At 65.0% G+C, this 22652-nt stretch overlaps 1 protein-coding gene across 3 annotated transcripts; it reads right to left on the bottom strand.

Annotated features, from left to right (window-relative positions):
- Positions 1-503: 503 nt before the first annotated feature.
- On the bottom strand, positions 504-22006 carry SEMA6B (semaphorin 6B). 3 transcript variants are annotated; one of them, XM_075076708.1, is made up of 17 exons: positions 21925-22006; positions 8123-8271; positions 7648-7777; positions 7256-7316; positions 7103-7165; positions 6610-6711; positions 6345-6435; positions 6138-6257; positions 5946-6034; positions 5622-5839; positions 5377-5508; positions 4838-4987; positions 3738-3932; positions 3074-3214; positions 2747-2824; positions 2485-2543; positions 504-2386 (listed from the first exon to the last, which is right to left on the bottom strand). In XM_075076708.1, the coding sequence occupies exons 2-17, from the start codon at positions 8235-8237 to the stop codon at positions 1398-1400; spliced, it is 2733 nt and encodes a 910-aa protein (XP_074932809.1). In that variant the 5' UTR covers positions 8238-8271; positions 21925-22006; the 3' UTR covers positions 504-1397. The 3 variants fall into 3 exon arrangements, with proteins under 3 accessions (XP_074932809.1, XP_074932810.1, XP_074932808.1); XM_075076709.1 differs by lacking the exon at positions 21925-22006 and adding an exon at positions 11737-12235; XM_075076707.1 differs by lacking the exon at positions 21925-22006 and having other exon boundaries at positions 8123-8517.
- Between the last annotated feature and the right edge of the window lie 646 nt (positions 22007-22652).

Raw genomic sequence — 22652 nt, 5'->3', positions numbered from 1 at the left:
GGCACGGCACGTTATGGGTGCTGGGGAGCGGAGGGCCCCCGCGTGGCACCCGCTGCATCATGGCAAAGCCGCGCGAGTGGCTCCGTGGCATTACGAGCCATGGCTGGCGGCTGCTGTGGGCTGAGCACGGGGAACTCGTTGCATGGGAGAGGGGCTGGGAGTGGGTGGTTCTGGGTGCTGGGGTGTGGGTGCTGGGGGGGGTGAGCACAGGGGAATGGGTAGAGGGGTGTGAGGGCATGGGAGGGGGTGAGCATAGGGGTGTGGGCACATGGGGTGGGGGTGTGAGCACAGGTGGGTACACAGCGGCAGGTAAGCATGGAGGTGTGTGGGTGGGTGGACAGGGGGTGGGGGCATGCAAAGGGACATTGTACACTGGGAGTCCCTGGGCAGCCAGGCCCTGTATCCCCCCCCCACCCCTGTGTCCCACATCACCCACCGCCAGCACCCCAGTGCCTGGACCCAGCCGGGGGTCCTGCAGGGGTAAGAAGGTGCCAAGGCAGCAGTGGGGGAGTCGCCTCTGGTAAACGGGCGTTTATTGGGGCCGCGGGGGTACAGACCGCGGGCGGCCGCATGCATGGCCGCGGGGGGGGAGCGCCCGCTGCCCCCCACCCTATTTACAGCCTGCCACCCCCACGAGGGCCCGCCACCCCGGGGCTGGGCAGGGGTGGCACCGAAAGGGCACCCTTTGCCAGCAGAGAGTGGGTTTGGTGGGGATCTCCCCCCCAGCCCCAGCGCTGCCCCCACACCCTGGCTGTGCTTTCCAGGAGGGGGCTGCCAGAGGGGGGTTGATGAATGAGGCCCCCCCCAAGCTGGCAGTGGGCAGGGGTTGACCCCAGGCCGTGGGGGGTGTGCCCCATCCCCAGATAACACACACATTTGGGGGCCCCCCACCCCCCCACACCCCAAATGCTCACCATGTCCCATCACCGCAACAAACGCACCTCGGTGGCACCCCCTGGCTGGGTGTCCCCAGGGTGCTGCCAGCACCCACAAACCCCCCCCGGTGCCTGGCACGGCCAATAGGTCCGAGGGGCTGTGGCGTGGGGGGCACAGCCCTGCTCTGCCTTGGCTGTGCCCATGTCCGTGTGTCCATCCTGCTGCCTCCCAGGGATCCCCCTCCCAGGGTGCTGCAGGCCCTGGGTCCAGCCTGGGGAGGGGATGGGATGGATGGAATCCCTGCGACCCAGGCAAAGCAGCCGGAGCGTGGGGCACTGCCCCATGCCAGCTGGGAACGCCCCCAAACCCCATCCGGGGGCACCCAGGGGGTGCCTGTCCCCCACGTCTGCCCATGCAGCATCTCACCCTGTGCCCGCAGCTCCTGCCTGGCCACCCCTCCCTGTCCCCAGGGAGCTGGAGGACCCCATCAGTGCCCGGGGGGGGACACGCATGGTGGAACCCTATTTTCCCGAGGGAGTCCGCTCCATGCCGTAGCGCAGGAGGTGATGCAGGTCCGTCAGCGCCCGCGGGGGCCCAGCGCCAGGTGCCCGGGGTGCCGTGCCGTGCCACCCGTAACCACCCGCCAGCGCCTCGCTGCTGTTGAACGTGTGGTTCCTCTTGAGGTGGGCAGCGGGGCGGCCCGTGCCATTGTTGGCATTGAAGTTCAGCTGCTCGGGGTGCCAGGGCGGCCCCTCGGAAAAGTCTCCCCCCTCCCCACTGGGTGCCGAAACCACCCGTCGGTGATCAGGGCTGGGGTGCGGCGTGCTGGCGAAGTCACCGTAGGAGCTGCGGGGTGGGCGGCGGGTGCCGGCGGGTGGGTGTTGCCGGGTGCAGGGACCCTCCTGTGGGTCCCGACCCCAATGCCCATCACCCGAGGAGTCGCTGAATTCGGCCTCCAGCTCCTGGTCCACCAGGATGGCGTGGCAGGAGAGGGGGATACCGCGAGCCGAGCGGCCAGAGCCGGCGTGCAGCCGACCGGCGCCAACGGTGGCAGTGCCAGATCCACCGGGGTCCCGCAAAGCGGCGTTGATGATGTTATGACTCTGCTCCCAGGTGCAGTTTTGGAGGGCGCCGGGGCAGCGTTTCTGCTGCAACGGGGTCTGCTCTGGCGTGGGCAGGACCCCCGAGTCCAGGTCGTGTTGGATGACCTTCCCCAGCTCCTTGGGCCAACCGTTGGGCATGAGCGGGGCCAGCAAGGCGCCGGGTTGCCTGCTGCGCGCCCGCCGCTCGCCCAGCCGGCTGACGCTCACCACCGACTCGCTGTGCGCCAGGATGGACTCCTTGTCCTTGCGGCGTGCCAACTCCTTGCGGTCCCGGTGGCTGATGAACCAGCAGACGCTGAAGCCGGAGATGACGGTGCCGATGACGAAGGCGGCTACAGAGGAGATCACCAACAGGTTCACCGATACCAGCCCGTCCGGCTCATCCACGAAGCTCTCTGTCACCAGCCCTGGGTGATGGCGGAGCGGGACGTCAGGGGACGGCTGCCATGGGAGCCTGGCGGTGCCACCGCTGTATCCCCGAGCCCCATCCCTGCCCCACACTCACCCTCGCACTCGCCCAGGTGGGACGTACTGCTGCCGGTGATGTCCTGCTCGAAGGCCACCCTGGGAGGGTACAAATTGGGGGGGTCAGCTGGTCCCAAATAGCTGGGCAGACGGCTCCCGTCTTGCTTCAGCAAGCGATGAGTTTGCTGGGTCTCAGCAGTAGCGAGGGTTGCAGGAGCTGATGCTCTCTGGGGAGCCCGTGAGACTCTGCTGTCCCCCCTGCCCCATGTCCCCCAGCATCCCCCTGGGCCTGGCAGCGTTACCTGGGGTTGGGCTCCAGGAAGATGCAGGAGCCCTCGGGTGTCCAGCCGCAGTAGGGATCCTGGCTCCCGAGGCAGCTCCTGGCAGGGAGCAGCAACATCAGAATCAGCCTTGACATGGAGGGGGACGACACCTCGGCCCCCACGAGGCCCTGCACCACAACGTGCCTCAGTTTCCCCTAGCTGTGCTCCCAGCCATACCAAGCCCTTCCCAGCTGGATCCTGGGACAGAGCAAATTCCTGGGATGTGAAGGTAACCCCTCTGCCCATGGCCCCGCCCTGCAGTGACCCCTGCCCACCCCGGGGGGCATCTGAGACCAGCACACTCACTTCAGGCAGCCCGAGTGCTGCTGGCAGCGAGCCACGGGCACCCTGGCCACGCACGGGGGGAAGGCCAGTAGTAGGGATCCAGCTGCCTTGTCCAGCTCCAGCCCCAGGAGCCGCCGCTCATCCTCCGTGTCCCGGCCACACCTGGGGACGGGGCAGAGCTCAGTGTGGCCCCAGCCCTGGTCCCCACCTGCCCACCATGGAGCTGGCCCCAGCACAGGCTGGTCTAGAGGAGGGCATCTCACTCATACCCCTCACCCCACTCACCCACCCACCCACCCCTTGCATCCCTCTGACCCATCCCCTCCAACCGTCCATCATCTTGTCCATCCATCCATCCCCAAACACCTCATTCATCCTCCCTGTCACCCTGCAACCATCAATCAATCCCTCCCTAAACATCTTATCCATCAACCCACACCCTCGCATCAATCCAACCACCCCCATCCATCCAACCACTCATCCATCCACCCACCCACCCACCCAGCCGACCAACCACTCACTCTCCCACCCATCCACCCACTCACCCAAACAACCATCCAACTACCCACGCACTGACCCACCCACCTATCCAGCTACTCACCCAACTGTCCAAGCAACCACCCACCCACCCATCCAACCACCCACCCAAACAACCATCCAACCACTCCCCCACCCCAGCACCCACCTCCCAGGGTGGTAGGTCTCAAACTCCTCCAGGAAGACACTCTGGCTGCCGGGAAGGGTGGGTGCAGGGCTGGTGCTGGCGTTGGGCTGGATGAGGAACTTGAGGACGGTGCCCGTGCTGGAGCCCAGGAAGACCACAGTGTGGTTGCCCCACGGCCCCGCTGCATTGTCCACCACGATCTTGCGGAGCTGGTACCTGTGTGGTGTGAACACAGCAGGCGTTGGGGCATGTGGGAGCCTGCGTGTCCCCAGGTAGGGGGAAACTGAGGCAGGGTGGGGGGCTGCGATCCCCCGTGGGGATGGACAGGCTGCGGCTGGCCCTGAGCAGGGAGTCCGTAGAGAGCGTGAGGGGCTGTGCAGATCCCAGATGGAAACTAGTCCAGATCCCAGCCAGGACCCAGCCCAGGTCCCACTCAGGATCCTGCCCACATCCTGCCTGGACCCAGCCTGGATTCCTCCCAGATCCCACCATGGAACCAGTCCAGATCCCCCCAGTCCCTCGGCAGGATCCCAGCTGGTTCCCAGCCCCACATCACCGTACCCAACCTCGTGTCCCCATCCCCAGCCCTGCATCCTTGTCCCCAGCCTTGTGTCCCCATCCCAGCCTCATGTCCCTGTCCCCAGCCTTCTGTCCCTGTCCCCAGCCCCACATGCCCTTCTGAAGACTTGTGTCCCTGTTCCCAGCTTCATGTCCCCAGCCCCAGCCCCACACGCCCAGCCCCAGCCTTGTGTCCCCATCCCCATCCCCATGTCCCCGTCCCCATCCCCATCCCCACGTGCTCATCCCCAGCCCCACATGCCCATCTCCACCCCTGTGTCCCCGTCCCCAGCCCCACACGCGCCCCAGCTGCCCTGCCGGCGCGAGGCTACGGCCCGAGAGCACCGCTTGATTAATTCCCCATCAAGCAGCAATTAAGGCAGATTTAATTAGGAGGAGACAATCTCCACTGCAAAGTTTAGGAGATTTATCAGGTCTCTCAGCGCTCTCCTGACACTGGCACGCACGTGCAAGGGCAGCATGAGAAGCTCCAGCCAGCACCCACCAGCACCCGCCAGCACCCCCGCCCCTCCCTGGGCCAGATCCTGCCCCGGGGTGCTCACCGGCTCATGGTGCGGAGGATCCAGGGCACGTTGCCCAGGGACGGCACCGCCTCGTCCATCAGCGGATGCGTCTTGACGAAGTTGAGGATCTCGTCGGGGAAGGTGCTGGAGGAGTTGTAGCGCATCCCCGGGGACGCACAGCACCCGGGCCTGCGGCCGCGGCACAGCTCAGTGTCCCCATGGCCACCCGGCCTTGTCCCCAGCCCTGCCTGTCCCCGGCCCTGCCAGTACTAGTCCTGGCTGTCACTGTTGCTGTCCCAGTCCCTGTCCCCATCCCTGTCCCTTTCCCCATCCCCACCACTGTCCCTGCTAGCACCAGCCCTTGCCAACCCTGTCCCTGTCCCTGTCCCCATCTCTACCACCCTCCCTGTGGGTACCAGCCCTGATCATCCCTGTCCCTATGCCCACTCCCATTGCTCTCCCCGCAGAGACCCCAGCTGTCCCTGTCCCCACCCCTGTTCCCACCTCTATCCCCATGCCCCTTCCTGCCGATCCCAGCCTGGATGTCCCCATCCCTGCCCCCACGGCACGTCGCTCACCGGGGCTTTGGCACCATGTCCTCAGGCACGGGTGTCCAGATGGATTCGGGCGATTTTTGCTCCCGGAAACGTCCCTCAAAGACAGCGGCCACTTGGGTCATATCAAAGGCACAGACAGCCGAGCCGGGGATGCTGGGGAGACGTGGGCATGGCGTGAACACCTCAACCCATCTGCCATGTCCCCCACAGCCTCCACAGGCACTGGGGTGCACGGAGGGGTCCCAGCCCAGCCCCAGGGGTCTGACCTGTTGGTAGGTGTGGAGAAGACAGCCAGCACCACGGGGCGGCCGTCCAGCTCCAGGATGTCCGTCACGGCTTGGATGACGTTGAAGTAGAAGTGTGAGTCACCCGGCACAGAGCAGTTGAGCCGGGCCTTGAGGAAGGAGGTCCACTGCTTCTCCAGCACCCGCTGCGAGCCCCCCATGTCGTTCTTGCACACCCGGGCCACCCGGGACACCACCACCTATGAGATGGACACCCATTACCACCTGCTACCCAACCCCAATGACCATCCCCTTGTCCCTGTCCCCACCCTGGGTATCTTGGGTCACCGTGGGGTTGTCTCCCACCTTCTCCAGATAGTTGAACTCCATGGCGATCTCCCGGAAGAAGAAGTAGACGTGGCTCTTCCATTCCACGGCGTGCACGAAGTAGGGCTCTGTGGGGACAGTGGCAGAGTCAGGGTTGTCCCAGGATGGTGTCAAAGGGGATGGGGACCGGTGCTGTGTGGCACATGGTGGGCACCACACCACAGGAGGCACCTTTGAACCATTTGGAGTCGTGTTTGACGGTTCGGAGGGTCGGGCTGTCCCCGAGGCTGCGGTAGATGACGGCATCAATGGCCAGGAAATCCGTCACCGTGGCGGTGAAGAGCATCCCCCCTGCATGGGAGAGGGGCATCAGCAGGGCGTGGGGTGAGGGACAGCGGGCAGAGCGCCTGGCGTGGCTTCGGCAGTGCCACCGCTCACCTGTGAAGAGGGCCACGTTGGCGTGCTTAGGGTCATAGGGACACCGGGCCATGCCGCTGATGTTGTCCCCGATGGGCTCCAGCGTGTCCATCTATAGCGGGTGAGACGGGACCGTGAGCGATGCCACATGGGCAGCGGGGTCCGGGCTGCCCCGGCGGTGCAGGCAGGAGCATCCCCTGCCCACGGAGCCGGTCACCCGGACACAGTGGGGGTGACACGTGGGGTCCCAGGTATCTCCATCCCGGCGGGAGGATGGGTGACTCACGCTGTAGTTGGCGCAGACAGGGTTGAAGGCGTTGGTGCCGCAGACAAAGAGCAGGCTCTCATTCCGCACCAGCAGCACCTTGATGAAGTTACGGCACTCTGCCTGTGCCGGCGAGAGGGGACCGTCACCCCTGGGCTCCCAGAGCCCCCCTGCCCCACCTCTACGTGCTCCCACCCAGGCCTCCACTGCTGCGAGGGTCTGGCTTGGGGGTTGTTTTCAACCCAAAAAAGGCATTTATGGGACCTGGAAATTGGATTTCTGCCAGATGCTGGGCTGTGCCTGCCCCGATCCATGTGCCCCAAATAATTAATTACAAACCCAATTATCCAAGCAGCCAATAAATCACAGAGACACAACCGCTGGCAGGGAGCGTGGAGGCAGAGGGTGACACCGGGGGGGACAGGGTGGCTTTGTCTGAGTGACACGGGGTGCAGAGGGTGCTCAGTCCCCACCCGGGGGGTCTCATAGGGTGCGGACCCCCTCTCCTGCATACCTCGTGTTTCCCCTTCATCCGGCAGATGCTGATGTCATGCTGGTTCGAGCGCCACGTCAGCTTCTGGGGGCGGGGAGAAAACCCAGCATGGGGCTGGGGTGAAGCCAGCAGCCCCCCCCAGGACGCCCCAGCACCCGGGGACTAGGCACTTACCCGGTGGTAGCGCATCTCGCTGGCACCAGCGGGCTCCAGGCTCACGCGGTAGACATTGTCCCTGGGGAGGGGGACACGGGTGTCACCTCCCTTCAGGGCTCCCAGCTGCGATGCTGGGGGCACCCCGGGGATGTGCCCCCCAGTGAGGCATGTTAGGTGGGTGCGGGATCCACTGCCACCCCACTGGGGAGATGTGGGGTGCTGGGGTGGGCAATGAGCATCACCAGGGCAGGGCCAGCCCCACCAGAGCCTCCCAAGGTGCCCCATGGCAGATTTTGGGGTGCCCCAGGGCAGGTAGTGTGGTCCCTCCCCAGCAAAGAGGGTTGGGGTGGGTGTCAGGTGCCAGGAGGGTAGTGTCAGGAAGGGAGGCTTTGGGGTGTCACGGTTCGGACCTGTCCCCGATGAAGAGGGTCCGGTTGACCTTGAGGATGCGCTGGATGTTGAGGTGCTGGGTCCCCCCACCCTCGGGGCCAGCTGGGTGGCTTGTCCCGTGGCCCACGAAGACGGCGTAGTGCTTCACGTCTTGGGGGAACACACAGGGAGGGTCAGCTGCTGGGGCACCCCCACCCACCCTGGCTCCCCCAGCCAGCCAGGGCACCACACTCACCCAGCCCCGCCCATGGGTGCCCCCCTCCTGTCTTCACCCCAAAGCACCCCAACACCCCTTCCCATGGGTGCTCCCCTCCTGCCTTCACCCCAAAGCACCCCAAAACCCCTTCCCATGGGTGCCTCCCTCCTGCCTTCACCCCAAAGCACCCCAAAATCCCATCACCTCTCTGTGCCAAGCCATGTCCCCCACCTTACACATTGATGCAGCACCCTGACCCCCAACCTGCACCCCCGGAGACCCCCTGTGTGGGTACTCACAGTCCTCAGGAGCCACAGCGATGGGGCTGGGCTCCTCAGGGAAGGTGCCACGGGCTGTCCTCTCCACCGCGAGCAGGAGCAACAGGACGAGGGGGACACGGAGGGGTGGCCCCATAGTGTCCCCCAGCACGGGTGGGCACCCACCGCACCTGTGGGCATGGGGAGAGGGTGGGAGGGGAGGCAGCACCCACCCAGATGCCTGCATTCCCTCGCCATTACGTGCCACTGACCCCCTCCTCCCTGTAGCACCTGCACCCCAAACCCATCACCAGTGCCGGGGTCTGGGGCGGGTGTCAGGGGGCGGGTGGGGGGCTTAAGGCGCTGGCGCTGGGCTGGTGCCAGCAGCAAGGGGCCGGCACGGGATGCGGCTGGGATTGGCGATAAGGAAGCGAGTCCTTCCCCGGCTGAAGAATTTCAAATATGCTGGGAAAAGCGTCCCCTGTGCCCCCGCCGAGCCGCCCCCAGCGCCTGCGTGGCTCCGCACTGGGCCTACTGGGCCCAAACTGGGGGTTTACTGGCAGCTCACCACCAACAACCCATGGGGGAACAAAGGCCGTGTGTGGTGGCATGGCAGGGCTGGGGATATGGGGACATAGGGGAAGCCAGCGAGACTCTGCCCCCATCCAAAAATGCCACGGGGAAATCCCTGGGGACACATCAGTGCACCACGTGCCATGGCACCCCCACCGCCGGACAGCCCCAGTGCCACGGCCACCCTCCCCACACCGCACCTGGCCACTGCCACCGCCCTGCCACCTGTCCCCGTGGGGCAGCGGGGACAGGGCTAGGGCTGGGTAATTAGCAGCCAGGCAGAGATTTAATTGATTATCAATTCCGTGAGAGCGGGGAGCAGGTTCGATCGAACCATCGCCCTCCTGCCGCCGCGTCCCCTGCGGCGAGCTGGGGGGGTGACATTGTGCAGGGCTGGGGGTCACGGCGCCTGGACGCCGGGCGGTGCCAGTGGGGAGACTCGACCTTGTCCCCTCTGTGGTGTCACCAGCCCCGGGTGAGACCCCGCACTGTCCCCATCCCGGTCCCCTCTGCGGTGTCACAGCCTCTGGGGACATCTGACCCTGACACCGCTGTGTCACAGTCCCTGGGTAGGACCTGACCCCAGTGGGACCTGACCCTGGCATCACAGCCCCTGGGGACAGCTGACCCCATCCCCATGGTGTCATGGACCCCAGGGACAGCTGACCCAGTCCCCACAGTTTCACAGCCCCCAGGGGCATCCAACTCTGTCCCCACAGTGTCATGGAGCCCAGGGATGTGCAACAACATCCCCATGGTGTCACAGCCCCTGGGGACAACTTTCTCCATCCTCACGGTCTCACAGCCCCCAGGACATCCAGCAATGTCGCCAGGGTGTCAGGGACCCCAGGGACACCCAACCCCATCCCCACAGTGTCACAGTCCCCAGGGACACCCACCTTCCCAGTGGCCTCCCGGGGAAGGCCCACGCCACGTGGGGCCGGGATACCCAGCCGTGGAACGGGGCTGTGCCTCAGTTTCCCCACTTGCCCAAGGAGCAAACAGCACCACCCCTTATTAAATTATTTTATATATTTCTATTAAAAATAACCGACGGGTGCCTGCAAGAGCAAACCATGCCTCAAAGCCTGGCACAGCTGAGCCGGCAGCGCCAGCGGCACAACCATGGCACAACCACAGCAAACATCAAAAGTAACCCAGAGGTTTGGTGTTGCTGCCGAGTTCATGCCAAGGAGTGGGATGGGGGAGATTTTTCCTCAAAAAAGAGAGAAATGAGCTGCTTCTGGAACACGCAGCTGCAGGTTTGTCACCCACAGCACACTGCCACCGGCCCGGCTGTGCCTGTGGTGTGCCGTGGGTGACAAACCAGCCGGGATGGGCCCCGTCCCCTGGGTCCCAGCCTGGAAATTCCAATTTTTTAATCTATTTTTTGTGTGTGGGCTGTTTTATAAAAGCCATTAACAATTTAATTGCTGTAATTAACTTCTCAGAGGCTTTTACCACCTGAGCTGAATTAGTGGGCTCCCCTAATGCCCCCCCCCCAAGCTTTCCCTTTAAGGGCTGGCTGCTGGAGGCTCCGAGCCCAGCCTCATTACCCAAATGAACTGTCCCGCTTGGGTAATGATGTCCTCATGCTGTAACTCCCCCCAACACTGACCAACACCAGCAACATCCAAAAATCACAAAATTTAAGCATTCCTTTGGGGTCCCTAGGCACTGTAGGGAAGGGGGACCCCAAAAATCAGCCCAAGGTTCAGCATATATCAGCCACCTGAGAATCCACCCACGCCGGGTGGGATTTAGGGCGCGGGGAGGTCGTGTCACTACCTCAGGCGCCTGTAACCCCTAGCGGGGGGGGCTGGTGTTACCGTCCCCCCAGCCTGCGTGGTGACAGCGAGCAGACGTGGGGTAACCGGAGCCTCTGGCGACATAAATGCCTGCGATTGTGCAGGCGAAGAAAAGGCAGCGAAGGAAGCGAGGAGGAGGGGGCTGGTGGGGAGAGGGGCACGGCACAGGGACGGGGGACAAACAGGGACCCATTCACGGCGGTGGCGGAGGAGAGGGGACAGACACTGTGCTGGTCCCCAACATGGCTATGGGGAAACTGAGGCAGCAGGTAGGGACAGGGCGGCCGTGCTGGGGTTGCAGTGGGTGCTCCTGGGGGGTTGGGGGTCTCCAGCCAAGATGTCTCCGACACTGAGCGGCTGAACAGCCTCAGCCATGTCCCTTGTCCTTGTCCCTGCTGGAGCCCCTTGCTCTGTGCCTCAGTTTCCCCATTTGAAAGTACCCTCACCCTCTGCACACAAATCCCGGGCGGGGGGGCAGCCCCCCACCCTGTCCTCCCCACCCCAGCCCTGCAGCATCTCCCCCACCTCATGACACGGGGGTGATGGGGAGGAAGGGAGGACAGCCCCCCAGTTTTGTACCCCCCCCAATGCCCTCATTTCCAGGGGCTGATAAAGGGGGACTGCAGTGATCCCCAAGCACAGTGGGGTCCCTGTGAACCCAAAGAGGGGGCTGCCAGCCCCCTCCCCGTCTGCTGGGGGGGATATGCTGCCCCCATTCTCCTCCTGGGGATAGGAGCCCTTCCCCGTGGTGTCTGGGCATGGCTCCTGCTCCCGCCCCCCCCCCCAGCACCCTGCTCTGCCCACCTGAGCTCCGCTGGCCACCTCCGCCACTGGCCCTACAGCACGGCCACTGCTGTCCCCACCACTCGGGGGGGGGGGGGGTCCCGGATGCCTGGGTCCCATAGCTGGGGGTGGGTGTCCCCCCCACAGGCCGCCCCGATGGCACTGGGGGCTCCGGCGTCCCGAAAGCAGCTCAGCTGTCACGTAATCCCCCCAGGGACCCCCAGTGGAGGGGGGCCTGCGCCCCCCACCCACGCCAGGTGGGAAGGTAGGACTGATGTCACCGTAACCGGAGCCACCACCCCCCCCGGCAGCTGTCACCACAGCCGGGGACTCAGGGGGGGCTACCCATGGGACACCCCGAGTGGCACCATGGCGTCCCCTCCCAAAGCATGACGGGGAGCTGCCGGTGCGAGCCCACCAGGTGACACCCGGGTGACACCCCTCCCAAAGCCGCTGTGGGGACAGAGGCACCGCGGTCCCCCCCATCCTCACCAGCCGTCGCCGCACCCAGAGCTGATCCCCGCTCGGCTCGTTCCCGTGGGATCCCCGATTCCATCGCACTGGCTCAGCCTCAGAACATAAACCCACTAGAAAGGCACTGGGAAAGTGGGGGGACACCAGCCCTGAAATCCCTTAAAATACATCTTTTTGGGGGGAATAATGGCAGCGGCAGCCCAGTACAACCAGCCACCAGCCCCTAATTCATCAGGGTTCGTTAGGAGGCATCTGACGAGAGGCATGTTATTCAACCCTCCCCGTACGGGGGGGCCACCGTATTATCTCAATATCTGAATCCCTTCCCTTTTCATAGGGCTAATGCTGGATTTTATGTGCTGTTTGGGGTAATTTCCTTTAGAAAGTACCAAGCGCCAATAAGCAATCAGCAATTAGATATGCTAATGAGGCTCTTATAAGCAGCATTAAGGAAAATGCCCCCCTCCATGCACTTGCCAGCCCCCCCGAAATGCAGCTCCCAGTCCCCAGAGCATCCCTTGCTCTTCGGGGTCACACAGGGGGGCACCCCCATTGCCATAGAGGGGGGGTTTGGGGGTCACCAGCAATAGCACCCCCCTGAAATAGGCTGTAGAGACAACACCCCCCCCAACCCAGCTGCTGCTGCTGCCAGGGCTGGGGGGCTCAGTGCCCCCCCTGGGTTTCCGTTCCAGGGCCGGTTCAGATGGCAGAGCCAGGAAGCAGCTGTCCCCATGGCGGGGATGGAGCAAATGTCACCCCGGCCACCTGGCACCGCGGGCTGGCGCTGTCCCTGTCCCCTGCCATGTCATGTGTGCCCCCCCCCCCGCCAAGCTGCGCTCCCTGCCCTGCAGGCAGTCAGCACCCCCAGAGCTGGGGGGTGCCAAGAGGGTTGGGGGGACCCCAGAATCGGTGGGGTCTGCATGTGGGTGACAGGGATGGGGGGCCACCGGCATGGTGGCGGGGGGAACACACAGCACCCACAATTTACCTTGGCGCTTCCGCGGCCCCGCCGGCGGCTCAAATGTCCCCCCAGGCCTCCTGCTCCGGTTACCAGCTCCGCTTACAGCTGCCATTTATAGCCCCCATCCCTGTCCCCTCCCCATCACGCATGAACCCCACCCAGGGTGGGCACCCAGGCCTCCTCCAGGCCCCCCCAGGACATCCCCAGGCATCATGGGGGTCCGACCCCCCAACACGGGCTTTGGGGATGGTGGGGACCCTGTGGTCGCTTTGGGTGGCTTTATTCCCGCACCCGTCACCCACTGTGGGTGCCCAGGGGTGACACGAGCTGCTGGGTGCTGTCAGCACCTTCAACACCCACCGGGTGACACCCTTGGGTGCTGGGTGCCCCCGGCACATCCCTTCCACCACACCAGGGCAGTGCTGGTGGCTGGCCAGAGCCGCATGGTAATTTGCATATTAAATACATACTTATCTGCATATTAAGGATGGTTTCCTATCGAGGACGCATCACACTTCATGCCAAAACAAACTCATGGAGAGGACAGTGGGGGTGGCAGGTGTGCCCCCCAAAATTCACAGCCCTTGTCCCCTGTCCCCAAGCACATGGCTGCTCTGTCCCCCCAGTTCACAGCCCTTGTCCCCTGTCCCCCCAGGGCACATGGATCCCCCTGTCCTGCTGAACCCCAGAGGCACGTGTCCCTACAGACACACATCCTCCCACGTCCCTCTTGTCTCCCCGAAGACTGTCACCCCCACTTGTCCCCAAGGGCACTCATTCCCTTGTCCCCAAAAGCACTCATCCCCCCTTGTCCCTCTTGTCCCCCCCAAGAAAGCCATCCCCCTTGTCCCCATTGTCCCCAAAGTCACACATCCCCCCCTTGTCCCCAAAGGCACTCACCCCCCCTTGTCCTCCCCAGTTTCCCGTGCCACCCCAGGGGCACTGTACCCTCGCCGGGTCCCCTCAGGCTGCCCAGCCTCACCCCGGCACCCCGCTTCAGCATCTGCCTGGCCCCAGGGCCGCCCGGGCTGTGGGTGGCTGCAGACAGGTCCTGCCGGCTGGAGCAGGTCTGGCCACTCTGAGTCACCACTTCTGGTCTCATGCCGCGTTTCCCCATGGCGTGGGAAGGGGGAACCCCCTGCTCCCGTCCCAAGCCTGGCCACCACTCCTGGGAGCCCCCACCCAAAACCCTGCCAGTCCCCTGGACCACACCTCCCTTGTGCACCCCAGGGTGCCCCATGCCCAGGGAGCCCTGGCCCCAAGGAACCATGTCCCCAGGGAGCCTCCATCCCCATGGCACCCATATCCCCAGCATGCCCCATCCCCAGGGAACTCTGTCCCTAGGGTGCCCTCACCCCAATGGAGCCCATGCCCCCAAGGAACCCTGTCCCAGGGTGCCACATCCCCATGGAGCCCTGTCCCCATGGAGCCCTGTCCCCATGGAGCCCCATCCCCAGGGTGACCCCATCCCCAGGGTGACCCCATCCCCATGGAGCCCTGTCCCCAGGGAGACCCGTCCCCAAAGAGCCCCGTCCCCAGAGAGCCCCATCCCCAGGGTGACCCCGTCCCCATGGAGCCCTGTCCCCAGGGTGCCCCCATCCCCAGGGTGACCCCATCCCCATGGAGCCCCCATCCCCATGGAGCCCCATCCCCAGGGTGACCCCGTCCCCATGGAGCCCTGACCCCATGGAGCCCCATCCCCAGGGTGCCCCCATCCCCATGGAGCCCTGTCCCCATGGAGCCCCATCCCCAGGGTGACCCCATCCCCATGGAGCCCATGTCCCCAGGGTGCCCCGGCCGCACGGAGCCCCGTCCCTGAGCAGGCAGAGGGACACACAGCTCCTGGTTCAATCCCAAAACCCACAGGCAAACCCATCTCCGCAGGGGAGACCCTACAACAACAAACCGCCGCGTTTATGCCCAGCTCCAAGCGGGAACCCCGCAATCACAAACGAGGGCACGGAGCCCCATCATTGACCAGACGGAGGTTGCTGTACGCACCCGCACCCGTCAGAAACAACCCCCATCCCGAGAAAACAACCCTACAGTAACAAACCCACAGATCCCAGCAGCCGAGGAGAGCCAGAGGAGCTGGAGGAGGTGCTGGAGATGCCATGAGCGAGCGCTCAGCCCCTCAGCCTGCTCATTTTTTAAGCTTTAATAAAGTTTAGTTGTTGATGGTGGGTTTTATTTCCATTTTGGGCTCCCCCCTGCCGGCCGTGCTCTGCTGCCCTGCTCCAGCCGGGAAAATGGGGCTTTTAATTGCTCCAAGCCCAGGCGTCTCAAGTTCAGATTTCTACGCTTCAGAACACTTATTTGTAGTTAAATAAGATTAAATATTGGCTTGGTCAAAGAGCATGGAGAGGAGAGAGGGGTGTGGGCAAGCACTGGGGGGCTGAAGCTCCCGGGGTCCCCCCAGGGCCCCACTGTGTGCCCTCCCCAGCATCACACTGTCCCCAAGGTGATGGTGGCCCTAGAGCTGCCAGCGGGGTGTGTGCCCTCCCAGGGGGCCCACTCTGCGACCCCACTCCCCTCCTCCGAGCCACCCACCCCCTGGGGAAACCAAGGGACGGGGACCCATGGGGACAGGAGCCACGGCCAGATCCAGCAAACCTGCTCCCGGCACAGCCAGTGTGCCAGAAGGGTGGGAAGCGGCTGCCGGTGCCGTGGCATGGGCTACAGCACGTGAGCCCAGCATTCGCCTGGCGGCCTCCTCCTCCTCCTCCCCCAGTGAGGCTGCAGGCTCCATTGCACCCTCGGGGGCACCCTGAGCCCCGACTGGGCTGTGGGATGCACTGGAGCCGGACTAGTGTGGGTGCTGGCGCTGCGGCACTGCCAGGGCATGGGAAGGGACGTGGGATGGGATGTGGGATGGGACGCAGTATGTGGCGTGGGATGCGGGGTGCAGGGTGGGATGCGGGGTAGGATGGGATGAAAGATGGGATGCAGGGTCGGATGCAGGACACAGGATGGGACGTGGGACGCAGGCTAGGATATGGGATGGAGGCTGGGATGTGGGATGCAGAACAGGATGTGGGACGGGGTGCAGGATGGGATGTAAGATAGGATACAGGATGGGATGCGGGACACAGGATGAAGGATGGGGGATATGGGATGCAGGATGGGATGCAGGATGGGTATGCGGGATGCAGGATGGGATGTGGGATGCGGGACGGGATGGGTATGCGAGATGGGATATGGGATGGGATGTGGGATGCCAGCGGCAGCACGGAACAAAGGGCCATTGTTTGCGGGCGCGCGCCCAGCGCTGCCGCCTCTGCGCTCACCGCCGCGCCGGAAGTTCAGGTGTTTCCTCGCTGCCCTCGAAACAGCTCCTTGTTCTCCTGCCAGCGCCGGCAAAGCCTGCTCAGCCGCGGGTGCCCGCCAGGCCGGCACGGCCCCGGCCCCCTCCCACCGCCGCCGCATGCTCCCGGCCACCGGCGCCACCAAGCTCACACCAGGACAGGTGACAAAGGTCCCTGTCCCCGGGGTGGCCCTGCCAGATGTGCCGGGTGTCATCTGTGTGCGGGGGGGTGTGCATGGGGCGTCACATGTGTGCAAGTGTGTGTGTGCACCGTGTCATATGTGTGCGTGCAGGTGTCAGTGTGTGCACCGGGTGTCATGTGTGTGCACCGGCTGGCACATGTGTGTAGGTGTCAGCATATGCACCAGCTGGCACACGTGTGCAGGCGTGTGGGCACCAGGTGTCATGTGCATGTGCCGGTGTGTGCGCACCGGGTGTCATCTGTGTGCAGGCGTGTGTGCACCACGTGTCATCTGTGTGTAGGTGTTGGTGTGTGCACCGGCTGGCACATGTCTGGCACATGTGTGTGCTGGTGTGTGTGCACCAAGTGTCATGTGTGCAGGTGTCAGCATGTCGTGTGTGTGCACCATGTCATGTGTGTGCAGGTGTCTCTGCACGGGGTGTCGTGTGTGTGGGTGTCTGCACCGGCTGTCATGCATGTCAGGGGCGTGCAGGGGTGGGTGTGCACAGGAGCGGTGTGCGTGTCTGCACACAGGGCTCTGTGTCTGTGTGCACACATTGGGCTGTGTGTGTGCGGCTGTTGTGCACGCATGGCGACACGCACACATCTGCAGGTAGGGCTGGTGTAAACATGCACATGTGTGCACAGGGCTGTCGAGCACATGTGGCATGTGCAAGCTGCAGGGGCTGTGCAATGCACCTTGCATGTGCACCCTGGCTCTGACTGGGGTGCTGCAGGGGGGCGGAAGCAGAGCACCCCCACACCAGCGAGGCCTGACAGCCCCTCCCAGCCCAGCCAGGCAGGATCAGGCCCTGGGCTGTGCTCCCAGGCTATTCCCACCGCTGACCTCATGCCGTGCCGGCTCACTGCCTGAAAGGTGACACGAAGGATAGGGCGCAGCCGGTGCCGGGGCAGCTGCCGGGGTTATTTGCAGCTCCATGCTCCCTACCTGCTGCCCTGGGCAGGATCCGGCCCCGCGCGGGGCAAGGACAGATCCCAGCTCCCAGCCTCCCAAATCGCCTTCTTAACGCTTCCTAATTTCCCGGTGCCTTATTTCGATGTCCCCCGGCGGAAGATGATGGATGGGGCTGATAATAGAAGCCAGTTACATTCCCACTGCCCAAATTGGGGCCGGATTGGTCTCTCTGGGGGGCACGTGGGTGCTGCCACCGCTGCCTCTTCCCATCCCGCCCTCCTCTGGCACCGTGGGTTTTTTGCGGTGCTGGGATGGGGGCGGCTGCCACCCACCTCTCCTCATCCCCAGCTACTGCAAAGCCACATGCTGTCCCCCGCTCCGTGCCTCAGTTTCCCCACCCAATGCCCTCACGTCCCACGAGCATCCGCAGCCCCGTTTCGCCCTGCCGAGGATGTGCCCACAGCCGCCGCTCCCCCAGGGCCACCACATTGTGTCCCCCTGCCCTGCCAGATCCATCCAGCACCAAACCCAGCACGGAGCTCGACCGCGGCGCGGCCGGGGTTGATGAGATTATCCCGGCAGGTGGGATTACACAGGAAAGAACGGGGGATTAGCCACGGCACGGCAGCACACCGCCACTGCCACAACCACAGTTGCGGCCGGCCTCGCACGTGGGCCGAACTGGGAGGAACTGGAACCAAGGTGTGAATGCCAAGCCTCAGGGCTGGGGTCCCCTGGGACCTCCTCTGGGGACCAGTGGCTTCACCAGTCACTCTTTAATTAACCGGCTGCTGGGAACCGGCACAAAGAGACAAGAGGGATCTTTTTTCCCCCCCTTTTATTTTTTTAATTTGACAAAATTGTAATTAAATAGGGAGTAAAATCCTGTTAGCACAAGGCAGCCCCGCTGGGATCTCCTCTGCATCAGACGATCGCTCTTCTCCCTCCTGCCTTCACGAAGGGAATGGAAACCTCCATCACCCCACCGCGAGGGACGCAACTGAAGCCTGAGGGTCCCTGGGGATGAGTGGGGGGTCCCCAGCACCACCGGGTCCCCTCTGTGGTGGGGCTGGGCACTTCCCGGGGTACAGCAGCATCCTTTTGGATACAACGCTCCAGCATCCACCTCTATCGCCATCCTGGGGATGGCGGGATGGGAAGAAGAGACCCTGGAGCCCCCTCGGATGTAGCACCCATGACACCAGCAGCAATCAGGTTATGATGACTCGAACAGGTTAAAGCAGGCGCAGCGGCACAGCCCAGATGGAACCGGGCTTGCTCTTGGTTTTCTTTACTACTGTTTATGTTGCCAAACGCACGCTGGGTGCCACCGCACCAGCACCACCATGAAACCATCCCGTCTGGGCTGCTCGCCTGGCACAGAGAGAGGCATGGGGGAAGCCACTGGTCTGCACTTGGTAGGAAAAAACCTCACCAAATCCAATGCCAGGAAATAGATACGGCTGGAGCGGCCCCGGCGTGGGAGACACACCAAGGGGCCAGCACAGCTCAGCCCACTGAAAAATTAAATTGCGTTCAAACTGGCAGGTTTAATTAAAAATACTCGAGCTTGTCTAAGGATACAAACTGCGTCCAGCACTGCAGCAGGGATCTGCATCCAGCTCCGGTACCCGGCGAGCATCACGCCGGCATGGGCCTCCTGGCCAAGCTGAGCCCTCCCAGCCCTGGTATGGCAGAGCTGGTGGGGAGGGAAGAGCCCTCCCAGGAGTCACTGGTTTAACTGGGAGGCCTCCCAGAAGCCACTGGTTTAACTGGGAGCCAAACCATCACGTGGCATGTGCAAAGCAAGCTGCAAGGGATGCTGGCTCTGAGGGCTGAGGGGGCATGTGAGGGGGACGGTGACACCCAGCCTGGCGCGTCACCACGCTGCCCCGTGACTTCAGGCTCCTGGCAGGGCTTGGAGGGCTGCAAAGCCACCGAAAACCTCCTGCTTTAGGGAGAGCACTGGGGTCCCTGCAACCCCCCCTCAGCCAGGGGCAGCTCCGCCACCGACAGCGGCGCACCCACACGCGTGCACACGCATGCACATGCATGTAACACGCATGCATGGCCACCTCCAACCCACTGCGGTCACCGGGCAGCGCAGCCCAGTTTGCCAGTGGCTTCGCCACTGCCGGGGGGTTGAATTTGGTGATTTCCCTTTGTTTATGTGAACGGCAGCAAAACCACCTCGGGAAGCGGCTCCTGGGGGGGCGGGAAAGGAACCGTCTCCCCCACCGCCAAAACGCCGGCGGCACGGTCACTGCTGGTGGGGGCTGAGCTGCCCCTCAGCATCCTCAAAGCCTGAATCTCATCCCCTCAGGGACCATCTCCAGCTCCCCCCATGCACAAAACCTCCCCACTGCAGCCACGTGCCCCAGTGACAGCGGTGACCCAATTCCCGTGTCACCCCAGGGACTCTGCAAAAGGGGCGTCTCGGCGGGGCTGGGACAAGCATCGCTGCCTGCGCTCACCTCAGCACCTGCCTGGATCCAGCCCCCGGCACCCAGTGGGGACACGCACCTGCAAACACCCCCCATGGCTGGGTGTGGTGGGGGGGGCACACCACGCTGGCAGGGTCCTGGCACCCAGGGCCAGATCCTGCACCCTCCGGCTGTGTGCGGAGCCGTGAGCTGCCCTCTAGTGTCACCAGTTCAGGCCCTAAATCATGGCTAAAATTGCCCGGGGGGGTGGTGAAGGAGGGCCCCCCCCAAGCCAGTGCATCCCTTCCCCACAGCTATCTCAGCATGATGGGACAGGGGGCTCAGCCATCCCCCCCAGTGCATCCCCGGAGGAGGATCTGGCCCCTCTGGGGCAACCCTGGGACCAACCCAGAGCCGAAGAGATTGGGGTGAAGGCACTGGAGTGGGGAGCCGGGGGAGGACAACCTCTCCCAGGCGCTGGGGACAAGTGGACATGGGTGTTCCCGATGGGGGGGGTGCTCGTGGCAAACCCCCCACCCTTACTCCACAGGGTGGGTGGAGGGGTCAGGTTCAGCACTCAACACGGGGGGGGGGGCGGTGTCCCCTCTGCTGCTTATAGTTGTATTTGATGGAGGGGAAACTGAGGCACGGCGGGAGGCAGTGTTCACCCAAGGTCACCCCAAGCTGATGGCACATTCCTGCTGCCCCCCCACTCCCATGGGGGGTGCTGGGCCCCCCCAAAGCCCCCCACGCTGGGACAAGGCTCCCCAACCCTCCCACCCCTAGGGGGGAATCCAGAGGGGCTGGGCAGGGCAGGTGGGGGCTCGGGGTGGGGGGCAGCACCCCAACTGCTCTGGGTTATGTGGGAGCGAGGGAGGCCAGGCCTGGGGGGGCCGGAGTTGGGGGCTGGGGTTGCCCAGGGCACCCCACAGAGAAGGCGACAGGGCAGGATTTGGGTCAGGCTCAGAGCCCCCCACCCTGTGTTATTTTAGGGTTACCCCCCCAAAATCCACAGATGGCACGACAGTGCTGAGCCCCAAAAGGGGGGATGGGGCCCCCCAGCCCTGCTGGTGCTGCCTACATGGGGGTCCCCAGCCCTACCCTGATGCTGGAGGGTGCCAGCCCCCCTCCATGCACAGCAGGTGCCCCACTTTGGCCAGGCGTGGCCCCACCATGGGAAAAGTTACAGCTCCAGCGAGACAGAGCTGGGCACCCCCCTCAATTTGTGGGGGCTCTGCCCCCCGCAGCCCTGCAGTGTTATCGTGGGGGGGACCCTACCATCAACCCCCGAAGGGTGAGCCCTTGCCGCTCCCTGCTGCCCTTTCAGGGGCTGCATTGGCTGGGCCCCCCCATTTCAGCCCCTCCACTCCCACAGCCCAGCAGAGGCTGCCTGGGGTGGGGGGCACACACCAGGCCCCCTCCTTTTCCTGCCCCCCCCAACAGCAAGCCCTGGCTGCTTCCCAAAGAGGCGGTGGAGGCAAAACGGAGCCCGATGAAGCAGGGACACCCCCCCTCACCCCCAGTCTCTATCCTGCCAGTTCAGAGGAACCCCCCAGCCCCTTGTGCCCATCACCGTGTCCCGGGGCTGGGGTGCTGGCCCGGGGTGCTGATGGGTGGGATGGGGATGTGGAAGGGGACAGGAGGTGGGACTGGGTGCTGGGTGGAGGGGATGGGTGGGCCAGGTACGGGATTGGGGTGCTGGGGGGGTGCTCAAGGGTGCGGGGGGGATGGATCGGGGCGCTGGGTTGGGGAGAGATTGCGGCATCAGGGTGCTGGGGGGAGACTGGGGTGTGGGATCGGGATGCTGCGGGGGGTGCAGGGTGCTGGGGGGGGCATGGGGGTGCAGGACCGGGGTGTGAGGAGGGTCTCCAGGGTGCCGGGGGTGGGCTGGGGGTGCAGGATCAGGGTGCCGGGAGGCTCGCCGGGATGCCAGGCTGGGCTGGGGGTCCGGGCGGGTGCCCAGGGTGCCGGAGGGGACTGGGGGGGGAGAGGATTGGGGTGCCGAGGGGCCCCCCCGGGGTGCTGGGGTGGGGATGGAGATGCAGGATGGAGGTGCTGGGGGGGGGGGAGGCGCGGCGGAGGGGGGCCGCAGGGTGTAGGGAGGGAGAGCAGAGGAGTGCGGACTGGGGGTGCTGGGGGTACCGGGGGGTGCGGGGGGGCCGGGGGGCCCCTCCAGCCCGTGACCCTTCAAGGTTCCGTCCGCTCCGCCCGGAGAGCCGCTAACAAAAGCGCCGCTTCCCAATGCAGCAGCCGCCGCCGGCGGGAGGGGGGAGAGCTGGGGGGAAGGGGGGCACCCCCAGTTCCCTCCCATCCCCCGCGACCCCCCCCCGGGAGGAGACAACCGATGAGGGGGGTGGGGGATAAACCGGAGGGGAGACCGGACCGCATCGCTCGGGGCGGGGGCACCGGCCGCGCTCTTACCTCGCCGTCCCGGGGAGGGGGGGGTGTCCTGGGGAGGGGAGAGGGGGGTCCGGGGCACCGTGCACCTGCGCCCACCGGCAACGCGGCCCGGCCCCGCTCGGCTCCGCTCCGCTACGCCGCGGCGGGAGGCGCCGGGGCACCGGAGCCCGGGCGGGGCGGGGCCGCGGGCGGCGCTGGGGGAGGGGGCGGGGGAGCTTTGGGGGGGGGGGGCGGGCCGCGGCCGGGCCCGAAGCCGGGCCCGCTTGGTGGCTGCGGCTGCACATGGGCCGCTCCGGCAATAACGGCGCTGTCGGAGCCGCCGCCCCCGCCCCGGGGAGGCGGCCCGGCCCGGCCTCGGGCCCCCCCGCCCCCGGCGCGGAGAGGAGGGGACAGGCGGGGGGAGTCGGCCCGGCCTGCCCGCCCCCACCCCGGCAAAAGGGCATCCCCCTCTCTGCCTTCCCCGGCACGGGAGGGGCTGGGGCTGGGACTGGGACCGGGACCGACCCCCACCCCTGCCCGTCCCCTGCCTCAGTTTCCCCCCTTTTCCCGGCATGGAGAGGCGGGGGGACCCCGTGCTGCAGCCTCGCACCCTTCCCGGGAAGGGGATACCCCCCCTTTCGTTGCTGAGCACATCCCTGCCCCCCCGCCTCAGTTTCCTCCTGCAAAAGGGCTCCCCCCCGCCTCCTTCCCCTCCCTGGCACTGGAGAGGTAGCACGACCATGTCCCCAGCCCCCTGCCTCAGTTTCCCC

The sequence above is a fragment of the Phalacrocorax aristotelis genome, chromosome W, assembly GCF_949628215.1.
Source record: "Phalacrocorax aristotelis chromosome W, bGulAri2.1, whole genome shotgun sequence".
Classification (NCBI taxonomy): Eukaryota; Metazoa; Chordata; class Aves; order Suliformes; family Phalacrocoracidae; genus Phalacrocorax; species Phalacrocorax aristotelis.
Note: the sequence above shows the minus strand (reverse complement) of the source record. Positions and strands in the feature narration are given on the sequence as shown.